The 12,021-nt window shown below is 36.3% G+C and overlaps 1 protein-coding gene across 6 annotated transcripts in view; it reads right to left on the bottom strand.

Annotated features, from left to right (window-relative positions):
• Positions 1 to 12,021, bottom strand: part of vps13c (vacuolar protein sorting 13 homolog C) — a 48,631-nt gene that overhangs the window by 774 nt on the left and 35,836 nt on the right. For all 6 annotated transcript variants that reach the window (XM_089129576.1, XM_089129579.1, XM_089129577.1 and 3 more), the window contains 22 exons: positions 11,817 to 11,978; positions 11,609 to 11,734; positions 11,387 to 11,520; positions 10,508 to 10,634; positions 10,191 to 10,426; positions 9,916 to 10,060; positions 9,692 to 9,832; positions 9,520 to 9,601; positions 9,347 to 9,416; positions 7,739 to 7,850; positions 7,428 to 7,541; positions 6,474 to 6,607; positions 6,281 to 6,362; positions 6,075 to 6,188; positions 5,783 to 5,858; positions 5,524 to 5,687; positions 5,346 to 5,391; positions 4,993 to 5,116; positions 2,598 to 2,712; positions 621 to 712; positions 407 to 530; positions 189 to 272 (listed from right to left, as the gene is read on the bottom strand). In XM_089129576.1, the coding sequence (XP_088985702.1) occupies positions 189 to 272; positions 407 to 530; positions 621 to 712; positions 2,598 to 2,712; positions 4,993 to 5,116; positions 5,346 to 5,391; positions 5,524 to 5,687; positions 5,783 to 5,858; positions 6,075 to 6,188; positions 6,281 to 6,362; positions 6,474 to 6,607; positions 7,428 to 7,541; positions 7,739 to 7,850; positions 9,347 to 9,416; positions 9,520 to 9,601; positions 9,692 to 9,832; positions 9,916 to 10,060; positions 10,191 to 10,426; positions 10,508 to 10,634; positions 11,387 to 11,520; positions 11,609 to 11,734; positions 11,817 to 11,978 (2,604 nt within the window). The remainder of the gene's footprint in view (positions 1 to 188; positions 273 to 406; positions 531 to 620; positions 713 to 2,597; positions 2,713 to 4,992; positions 5,117 to 5,345; positions 5,392 to 5,523; positions 5,688 to 5,782; positions 5,859 to 6,074; positions 6,189 to 6,280; positions 6,363 to 6,473; positions 6,608 to 7,427; positions 7,542 to 7,738; positions 7,851 to 9,346; positions 9,417 to 9,519; positions 9,602 to 9,691; positions 9,833 to 9,915; positions 10,061 to 10,190; positions 10,427 to 10,507; positions 10,635 to 11,386; positions 11,521 to 11,608; positions 11,735 to 11,816; positions 11,979 to 12,021) is intronic.

Raw genomic sequence — 12,021 nt, 5'->3', positions numbered from 1 at the left:
TTTTTAAAGCAAATGTGAGCCTGCAACCCATGTGACCACCTTGATCACAGCTTAAAATCTATGAAATAGCACGCTAAATATAAAAAGCCCAGTGCCATATTCTACACTGGGCATTGAAATTGTGCCTGTCATTTTCACTTTAATGGAATTACATTAACGAAACAAAACATTTTGCCTGTGATGTTTACCTCAGCCATGTCAGCATGTTGCATGTGTATCACCTTCACTAGCACCTGTCCATCCTTCCTAATGAGGTTCAATTTGTTCTGTTCCTGCACCAACATCAAGATTGTTGTCAAGCAATGATCATTTATTCACCATACATCAGTTAGAAAGCCTGTATAATTCTCAATCTGGAATCAATGCAATTCCCTATCTGCTAATACTAAAAGTAGCATTTATGTACCCGGTAATATATCTTCAAATCTCCTCCCTCTGCACTTGGAGGCCTTAGGAAATTCTCAAACTGACACTCCCATTCTTTATTGAAATGTCCAATCACATCGATCTCCTTCACACACATCACTCTCCTAAATGAAAAAGAAACCAACACAGCACATGGAAAAGGGAGAAAATGAGGAAAGTGTCACCGTTTCATCATTTTCCTGTTGTTGGAATACCTGTTGGTGATAATGATGTTTGTTTTTCTGTGCCCTGGGTACTCATAGTGTTCTCTGAAGATCTCTCCATCCAACTGTTTAATTTCAGACCTCTGAAAAACATACACACTCATGCGGCACTATACACAAAGTATGTCACATGCTTCTTTATGGCTCAGCATGTATTCTCTTTCAGCAATAACAATCAGAATCATTGTCAAATTAACAAATCATAAATCATCTGAAATGCATAAAATGATCATAATTTCATGTCAAAGAGGAGTATTGATTTATTCCAGGTTAATCACAGGAGTCAAGCAAGCTCTTCAGTTAACACCATTACAACACAGAAAAGCCACATTCAAACAAATGATTACATGACAATTATGAACAATGTGTTATGTATATAAGATAAATATACTATAAAGTATATAGGAAAATACATCAGACATTAATTCCAACATGCACTGTAAAATGCCTATTTATTTATTGCATATAAATGAGGTTGCATATACCAATATGCACATTTGATTGATGTATTCACAATGAGTAAGAATAAACATTATGTCATATTTTAAATAGATGTAATTTTATGTTATCAGAGTTCAGATGCATGGAAATGCATTTACAGACATTAGTTTAAAGAAATTAAAATGACACTTAGAAAAATAGACAAACTTTGCCAGCTCCATATCCTATCCAAAACAAATCCAATAGTTATTTAAATATTAAAATGGAAAATCTATTATTGTTTGCCATCATATGGTTTTGAAGTCTTAAAACTACCTTGTTTTCTAAAATTTAGGAAATGAAATTTAAATAAAGGATATAGTGATATAAAAAATTAATATAATAAAAATGTTTGAGGTATAACGCTGAAATTATTTTTGGCAAAATGAATAGAGACAAATAAAATACAAAATTTATAGATAAGAAAAGTAGCAAAGCTGTAAAGGTGCACAAGACAGACAACTTCAGATGCAGACTTAGGATATTATGTAATTTCCTAAACTCAATAATGAGACATTCCATTGTAGGTGGACCAGGCTAGACTGGATGTAGCACTGAATATCCAGTTTGGTTAAGTGCAACAATATCTTAAAAGTTTTTAATAACATGGATATTTAAAATAATAATCCCAATCCCATCTCCCACTCCCATTTTACATTTCCTCAGGCTGCATTTGGGAAAGGACAGAAAAGAGAGAAAATACGAAATGTTAAAACAGAAATTAATTTCTTCACAGCAGGGAACTTTTGAACTTCAACTTTTGAGTTTAAGATCAGTTTCGATTAAGAACACATCATTTTGATTACATAATTTAGGATTTGGAATTTGTTTGAGTTTAAGGCAAAACACCACAGTTAAAAATCATAAAAAAAAATACATTTGGGGTAAAAAAAAAAATAATCTGAACATTGAATAAAACCAATTTCAAAATTATTTTGTTGACACATTAGAGTTAAATGTTTTTATAGAGTGGATTTTGGATATCTCCTTTTATCAATATAATGTTTAATGTCAACCATCAGAAGACAAAAACTATCATGTTTTTAAGGATAAAATGTGTAAAAAACTGAATAGAGAATACTGGAAATACTGGTTTTGTATACGTAAGTGGAAATTTCTGGCACAATGACTGAGAAATATTTTTTGAGAAAACAGACTTTAGGGTTTGTACATGTACAGGCCTGTACTGTAATCAAAATCCATAGACACAAAAAGATAAAATAAACACTTAAATATGGATTTTTCTCCCAACTAGTCTGAAAGAAGACATAGCCCCAAAATCCTCAAAATTGAGCAGTCCATGGAAAAAAAAAAAAAACCCATTGGTTTAGCCTGTAGTGTGTTGCCTTAATCTGTCAAACTGACTCCAATCCTTCAAAACAATTTGTCTGTTAGTAGTTGTTAAATTAAAACAAAGGGTCATGCAGAATTTAATCCTTCTCATCTGGGTTTAGTAGCCTGGTCACTAGGGTTGACAGGTGACCTCACCTGAAAGAGGTCATAGCCCCCCGACTCATGGTGGTCGTAGGGCCGTATGATGCCGTCCTCTTGTACGAGACGCACTGGCCTTAATTTGGTCACCTCCTCAGTTGATTCTGCTACCCTGCAAATCAAGTCAGAAACAGCATCTTAGATAACTCGGACAAAGACAACATCCAGTGATCTAGCGATTTTATATCCATGTAATAATGCGGGCAACGGGTGAGTCATTCTTAATGAACAGAATCTACTCAAAGTTCATCTGAGCATGCCCGGACAGCCTTGAACTAACGCAATGCATCTCAAGAGTCGTTTAAAAAGCGTCAACCTACAAAGTTTCTTTGTGCTATTGCGTGCAGTGTCTGATTCCTTAAGCCCTTTCTCACCTTTGGTTACTTCTACAGTGCGAGCATGGAAAAGCAACATGATTAGTTCATACAGTTAGCGTTGATCAGTTCGGATTACGTTATGGAGAGCGTAACGAATGGAAGGATGATTGAACGTATAAGCGTATAAGAGAATCACTGGAGGGGTGGGGGGCATCGCTGTTCCAGCTTGTCGGGAAAGGCTTGGCATGAAAAAGCCAGGGGTGGGAACACCGTAAAACACAACAGATTTGCCAACTCATCTTTTCAGGGCAGAATTAATGGAATGGGTCAAAAATGTGATTGGTTAGCCTGGTCATAAACTCCCTTTTGAAATCACAATGCTTCTTTTGCAATTGCGCGTGGTTACACCATAGAGTCCAGTGCATCAGCAGTGCAGTGAGCTCGTGCAGTGGACTTGGTCTGACAAGCAGAGCAGTCGGAGAGTGAGAGGGACGTCACCCAAAGTTCACCCCAAAAATGGAACTCATTTCCTCACCCTCATGTCGTTCCAAACTTGCATTACTGTTATCTTCCATAGAATACAAAAAATGTTTGTCCATATAATGAAAGTCAATGGGGTCCAAAACAGCACTGGACTGACAAATAGTACTAAAAAATTCAAAATAACTTTCTTTGAGTTCAGCAAGAGAAAGTGGGTAAATAATGACATTAGGGTGGGTAAATGATGGCAGAATCTTTATTTCTGGGTGAACTACCCCTTTAACTGTTTGATTATTGAGACAATAAACAAACGTGTCCATTTTTTTTCATCTAAAGGACCACTTCCCTTAAATATAGTTACAAGTGAGTATACTTTTTTATATGTACTTCCGCTCCTCTATATACCATCTCTGCTCCTGTCTGTGCTGTTCTGCTCATCAGACTTTCCACTGGCCCCAAAATGCACCAGTGAAAGGGGTGTGGAGATCAGAAGCAAATGTTACAATGATGGGAAAATAGGCACATGTTGATGAATCCAGTTATAAGGGGAATCTTGAACTGTAGATTATGGCAGAATGCTCTGCGCTACAGCTCACATCCTTTGCTTCCCAAGATGCAATACTTACCTTTCAACAATTCACACCCTGTAAGATTAAAAATTCATTCATGCTGCCAAATTTGTTTGGACTCGGGAAACAAGCAAACTCGACTGAGTGAATGCAGAGGAATCGTTCACTGTCATCTCTCTGGGTAACATGGGCATAAATACACATACATTCACGCTTCAGTCATCCAGACCTTCATACGCACATCTGTACACATACACTCATGAGTGTCCAAATACTCACTGAACTAAAAAGAACAAACACATCCAGGAATTAACTTATGAAAAACATGAAAGAAAAAAGTCACAAAATTAGTTGACACTCAGGAAAACAAAAAAAGGAAAAAAATAAATAACAAGACAACAAAATGCAAAACAGACACAAATTAAGACACTGACACAATTACAAACATTTATAAACAATTATAAACATGTTTCTTGTCCTTTCAGAATGGATTTTATCATCAATATCTTCCTCCCTTCCAAAAGATTGATTAGATAAATGTAAATATTTTTTTAATTTAGAGTGCAATGACATCTCCGCTTACATAATATGATACATCAAAACATTCTCTCTGTCCTATAGCAGGAAGTAGACAAGATTTCCAAGCTATACTTAGATTGGTGGGAAGAGGCCTCATGACTTCCACTCTGCAATGAGTAAATGTGGGTCCCTTCAAACCGCTTGTGGTCCTATTTTGACTACATATCAGTTTTTGGGTTCAAAATATTGCTTAATAAACATCTTCACTTGAAAATAAGAACTATTTTATTTGTTTGGGGTCCATAAGATTTTCTTTTGTATTAATAAAAATGATCTGATTGAATAGAAATTCGAAAGAATTTGAAATAGAAATCTTTTGTGACATTATAAATATCTTTACTGTGACTTTAGATCAATTTAATGCATGCTTGTATAAGTTAATTTCTTAAAAAAAAATCTTACCAACTAACATGGTGTGTATATAGATCAAAAAGATGAGTGTCTCACCTCTGAATGCCCTGAAAAGTACTGCTTGCCATGTCTATGATGCCCCCTGTAGGTCTGGCCACCACTCCAACCAGGCCTTTCCCAATGCCCTTGAAGAAGCCTGCCGCCCCCTCTTTCTTTGCACCTAAACCCATGACAGATTATTAAATGACATATTATACATTCTTGTCCCAGGTTCTGCTATTGGTTGCCATTATATACTGTATGTACTTGTGTATTTTCAATAAATTATTACTGTTTACCTATTTTATATATATATATATATATATTTTTTTTTTTTTTTTTTTTTTTTTTTTTGCCTAAACTGAACACAAAAGCAGATAGAATCCATTTAAGTGATGCATCTGCCATACCTTCCACCGGTTTTGTCACAATTCCTGTTACTCCACCAACCACTCCCTGAAGGAGAACATACCAAAAGTCAATTCATGCAATACACAATGGAACTTTGTTATATAATGGAAAAATAGAAAGGATAATGCTTGGATGTTTTCTTGGACATATTTTTATAGAAGTCAGAAAGTGCACTACCTTAAGGAAACCCTTTCCTCCTTTAGCCAGACTTTCTCCAAAGTCCTTAGTGGGTCTGTTCATTTCCTCCCTCCGTTTCTGCTGATACTCTTTGTCCATAGTGATGGCAGCCAGGCCTTTACCTACAGAGCCTGTTATACGGGACACCATGCCAGCTGCGCCCCCTAGGAAGATAATGTAGAAACAAAACAAGAATGTGCAGTTAGGATCCTCAGTGAGTATATATATAGGCTTTAGAGAGAAAAGCAAAGTACCTTACCCACTGTGTGGCCAAGCAAACTTCGAACACCGATAACAAAACCTTCTGCAAATTCCTCAGGTCCTTGAACAGCCCCCTAGACACACAAACAAATAGCACAAATGTAACCAATCTCAGACCACACAAATCATAGCTTGATAACCTTGTAATCCTGACACTGCAATGGTGATTTAAATAAATATACCTCAAATCTGTACTTATATCTGTCATTTAAAAGAGAACACACTCACATTTGTACTGAATTTAATGATGAGGCCTGAATGAACATGTAAATGAACAGCATTTGTCAGACCTGAATGGGCTCATAGAAGAAAGCCTCCACTCCTTCTGATAAGCCTCGGATCAAGCCAAATGGGTTTCCAAGAACATCCAGACCCAAAACCAACACGTACATCTGCGTCAAGAACTATGAGGAGAGAAAAAGACTTAGATACAATGATGCGTGTTATGCTCACGTAACAACATCTGACATTGTATGAGTGTATTTAGATCACCCACTTGTTCAGTGTAGTGTCTGATCACCGCCCACATCAGTTTCTCTCGGCGGTAGAACTGATATTTCACCTCAAAGTAAGCCAGTCTGAAAAAAAAAGAGCGAGACAAAAAGAAGTCAATCAATGCCTAAGTGAATCGTATTTTCAAAGAGGCAAATGAGTCACTATTAGAGTGCATGCACATCTGAAAACCTTACTTGAAAATCAGATCATCTACATCAGTGAGTGTGGCACCAATGCTTTTGAGAAGGAGGTTGACGGACTGGATGGCCACCATATCACTCTGCTCAGAATCATCTCCACTGGAGCCCAGAGACAAACTCAGATGCAGCTACACACACACACATTAAACATAAACAACAAACAATTACATGACTTGTTTGATGCAGCTGCCCATCAAGGAAATTTATCAATCATTTCTCATTATAAAATCAATCATATGCTGGTATACAACAAGTATACCAACTGATTCAGTTGATTTAGTTTAGTCTTTCATATGAAAGTACAGACAAGCACATCATTAACTTGGGTAAACTTTGGGGGATCTTGTTTTGCTCAATAAAATGTATATGAAACTCCACTACTGATCAAAAGATTGGGGTCAGTAAATTCCTTTTAAATTCAGAAAGAATGCATTAAAAGTGAAGGTTAAGATATTTAAAAAGTCTATTTCAAGTAAATCCTGTTCTTTTGAACTTTCTAGTTATTAAGGAGTCCTGAAAAAATGTATCTCAATTTCAAAAAAATACTAAGAACAACTACTTTCAACATTGACAATAATACGAAATGTTTCTAGAGCACTAAATTTGGCATATTAGAATGATTTCTAAAGGATCATGTGACACTGGAGACTTCATTATATTCATTATATTCAAAAATACATTAAAATAATAGTAATAATATTTCAAAATATTGCTGTTTTACTGTATATTTGATAAATAAATGCAACCTTGGTGAGCATAAGAGTCTTCTTTTAAAAATATTAAAAACTGTATTGACCCCAAACTATTGACCAGTGGTGTGTCACTGTCCAATCATGCTGTAACATGTGGAAGACTGAAACTAGGGAGGTGGTCTTATTTAAAATGTTGTTGACAAGTGACCTTGAAGAGATCATGTGCTGTGTTTTGACTGTGGTGCTGATTCATTACTTTAATAGGGGAGATGTGGAAATGCTCAAAGAAGCTCAGGCCCGAGGTGTCTGTCATGGAGCTCTCCATCAGCTGAGCCTGCAGCGCCTCCAGATCCCTCTCTATCAGCTTATTCTGAAGCACAGAGAAACACATACTGACAACTCCAGCCCCCTCTTCATTCACATTTCATAAAGCCACACATGAGTGAAACAAACACAGAAGAATGTCATGATGGAGGAAATGTTTACCACTGCGATCATTGTGGATTCATTTTACTGGTAAAATTATGTGATAGAATGTGAACACCTGCAGGAAGGTGCAGTAGTTACCTTCTCTTTACTATCCTGAGACTCGATGGCTGGGGTAAACAGGTTGATTATTGCCCCCAAGAAACCCTGATCGATCTTCACTGCCATCTCCTGTACTAATGCCATAAAGTACCTACAGAAAAACAAACACTGCCAGTCAAAGGTTTGGATCTACTCATTCTTTCTACATAAAAATAACAATAACGTCAGACTATGAAATAATAACACATGGGATTAAGGTAATTATGTAGTGTCAATTTTTTTTATTTATTTTTATGTTTTTTAAAGGAGTCTCTTATGCTCACCAAGGCCGCATGCATTTATTTTAAAATACAGTAAAACACTAATATTGTGAAATATTATTATAATTTCAAGAAAAATCAGGATTCTTTAATAATAATAATGATACAAATTATAATAATTAGCTACATTTATATATCGCTTCATGCATACATCTCCCCAATACCATGGTAAAATGTAACTATATAGTTTCTATGGTATATGTATAAAAACAGTAGCCTAAATACATTTAATAAAAATGAACAAACGCTATTGCTTAATCACAAAAAGTTATTATATTCCATTAATCCTTTAAAATATTTAATATATGTCTACATTAATAAAATACAATTTGATATGAATATCCCACATTTCCACCACAACACAATAGTGCAGTTAGTGTTACTAAAGTAAATCCATGGTAAATGATGGCGATTTGTAGATTGAAAAGCCATCTGACTGAATCGCTGCACAGTTTTTCTCCTGCTTGTGAGTGCCGTTTCATCTTCATCTGGCTTTAAATTAGTTTAAATCACAGACATTTGTGTTCTCCACTGATTTCAAACACTTCACACAGGATCACACAATGATGTTTAGTTATTGTGTGATCGAGACCGATTGAGCAGAGCAGATAAATGGTCAGTGTGGCGCGTTTCTAAAGTTTTTGTTACGCTTTAGGGATGCACCGATATGAAAATTTTGGCTGATACCGATAACCGATAATTCTTTATATTTGAAAGCCGATAACCGATATATTGGCTGATAAAATTAAATCAAAATTTTTATCTAATTTTTAGAGCCTGATAACAAAAACAAAAGTCTCACAATTAAATCCACGTCCCAAGCACACAACTATAATGTTCTCATTATAGTGTTGTATAGTCGATATGACAGATTTGCGTTACTCATGTTGTCCCGAACCAGATTTTAATTTTTTGAAGAGATTTCAATCATATTTCATGAAATTCAAAAACATAAACAGTTCTCAACAAGTATCTCAGCTGAAGAGAATAATAGATTATTTATCGGTTTTAATATATCGGCCACATTTTCTTACCAGGCCGATAACGATTACATTAAAAATGAACATATATCGGCCGATACCGATATGCTGGCCGATATATCGTGCATCCCTACTTTTGGTGCATACATTTTATAGTAAACATTTATCTCTTTTTATCATTATATCGAGAAAAAATATATATCGAAAATTATCGTTAGGATTTTATCGCCCAGCCCTAATTTCACACAAGACAGAAGAAAGCAATGTGGCTAACTGATTTGAATTAGTACATGTGTGACTGTGACACAATAAGGGTAAAAAACGTAAATCAATATCCCATCACTTACTTAAACTGCATGACTTGGCTGTGCTCATTAAACCTTGTGATGACGCTCACATCAATGAATGGCTTCGGCTCTAAAGAGAGAGGGGATATGTGTTCATGTCCACTCACTCCAAATGTACACTCAGAACTCTATTAGCTTAGATGCAGCCTTTATATGTTAGCTGGTGTTTGTACCTGAGTCTTGAACAATAGATTTTGGAAGAGGAACCGGATGAAAAACAGTAGGAAATATAGCTCCCGGCAGCTGATTATCCACCTGGAACAAATATATGGTGAACATAACTGAACCACTGCCAAAACCGACGGAAGCTTGATATTCAACAAGTACATTGTGTGTGGGTGTTACCTGTAGCCAATAGAGCTGTGCACGTAGACTCCTCTGGTGAGGCGACTGTTTCAACTCAACATGAATTCCAGGCAGGAAGTTTCTCCTGATATGGCAGGAAAATGGCTGTCTCATCAACATGGGCAATCTCCCAAAGTTGACCTGTTTTAATAAAGAATACTATAAAGTCTGACAACATAAACAATCTTATTAATCAAAGTTTTCCTGGTAAAGTCCTTTATTACCTCTAGGCCAGTTTCTAGTTTAGTCCAGACTGGTTCACTCTTGCTGCTGATGTGTTTCTGATAGGCTTTCTCCAACAGTTCGATGTTCTTGTTGTTAAAGGACTTCCAGCGGTTCTTTGGTCTCATCTCCCAAACCACACCAGAACTTAAAAACACAATTCAATCATTATCAAAAAAAACCACATTGACAGTAAAGTGCCATTTATGTTCCCCTTTTAAAAGCATTTGAAATGATTAGTGTTACAACACTGAATGCAGGGTGTGGGTTTATTTACCTGGTGATGCCAACGTATGCAATCTCCTGCCTGATGTCATTGTTGATGAGTGACAGGCCCAGGTTCTGTAATGAGATGTTGACTTCCTGCTGGAACTGCTCCAGCTCCTCTGCCTGCCGTGCTTTTGTGACTATGCCGACATCCTCGGTGAAGATCAGCACCCGTTGGCGGCCGTCCAGGAAAGACACCCAGTGAGTCTGAACTAAGCTGCTGTAAGAAAACTGGCCACACTCGTCCTAAAGACAATGAAATGGGAATGACATAAGCAGCAAATTAAGATGATCAGCAGATTCTCTGACCCAGATTCCTTCTCTAACCTTGACAAGGTCCAGTTCTCCACTGTGGTCTTGACAGCTCCAGCAAAGCTTCCTCTCCCCTGCTGGATCGTCCCATGCAAAATGCTGAGCTTCACCTGGTCTCAGTGCCCAAGACTCCTCACATCCTCTGCACAAGTACAGAGCCACAGACACAGATTTGAGATAGGAAACATATTTAAACACTCCAAAACACTCAATAAGAGAATACAAAATGTAAAAAAAAGTACCAGTTTTTTTTGGTGCCACAGTCAAAAAAGGAGCACTTGTATACAGCTCACATGTGAAAGGCACTTCTTAATCAAATTTTTGGTCTTGGCGATTGGTTTGTTTTAAGTTTATTATTATTTATCACTGTATATACACACACAATACAAACTATTTTTGATCAGAAATACAGTAAAAACTGTAATGTTGTAAAATATTATTACAATATAACAACTGTTTTTTATTTGAATAATATTTTAAAACACACAAGCTGCTTCTTAAGGATTTTTCGATAAATAGAAAGAACATTGTTTTGTAACAATATAAATATCTTCACTCTTGATCAATTTAATAGATCCTTGCTTTAGTATAACCACAAACTATAAATGTATTTTTTGCTCTTAATATATTTATTTTATAGTTAATATTTATAATATTTAATATATTTATAGTTAATATTTATATCAACATTTAAATAAAACCGCATTTTCAATTTCAATTCATGAGATTTGTGAAATTATAGTATTGGTCTTATTGACTACTGAAACATGGGTATTGTGACAACCCTAATTTCCACAGAAGACTAATACGTAGATCTTCATGGTCTTTCTCATCAGACATATTCAGACTTCTCATTAATCGGTCATATGAAGTAAAATATTAAAGCGGTTATACCTCTGTCTGAAGTTGACAGTGGCTGTGGGCGTGTGGTTCACAACCAAAGCAGGTGCAGCTCCATCATAGTAATCAGTGAAGCTGACGACAGTGGAGTGGTCTGAGATATTTACATCCACTATCACGCCACCATACTGATGGAAAAGAAGATTATAATTTAGATGCTCAATACGGTTTAATAAAGTATATTTAGCATCGTGTTTACATCCAGAGCATGTTCACCTGATCCATGCGCAGCAGAGTCCCGTTGTCCTGCTTGTTGAAGAAGAACGATTTGGAGATAGATTCAGATCCCACAACTCGTACACACAGCTTCCCTGTGCTGGACTCAGGCCAAAAAGGCAAACACTGTAACACACAATTGTACGGTCAACACAAATACAACGAGTGCATACTGCTGCCTTTGATAAAAGATGAATTCATCTCTGACCTCAGTGGAGGAGATGTAGTGCCACTTGTTGCTGAAACCGTTGTTATTTTGCACCTCTCCAACCTCAAGCTCAAACGAAGACTTATTAACCAGCGTGAAGAAGGGACTCATGATAACAATTCGTGTCAGATTAAAGCTGCTCATCTGGATGCTGACCCCAACCTGGTACATCAAATACATTATAATGTTGTTGAGTCTTAATTCA

Source organism: Pimephales promelas, chromosome 1 (genome assembly GCF_988280905.1).
Source record: "Pimephales promelas chromosome 1, fPimPro1.hap1.1, whole genome shotgun sequence".
NCBI classification, from domain to species: Eukaryota; Metazoa; Chordata; class Actinopteri; order Cypriniformes; family Leuciscidae; genus Pimephales; species Pimephales promelas.
This window is presented reverse-complemented; position numbering and strand designations above follow the sequence as displayed.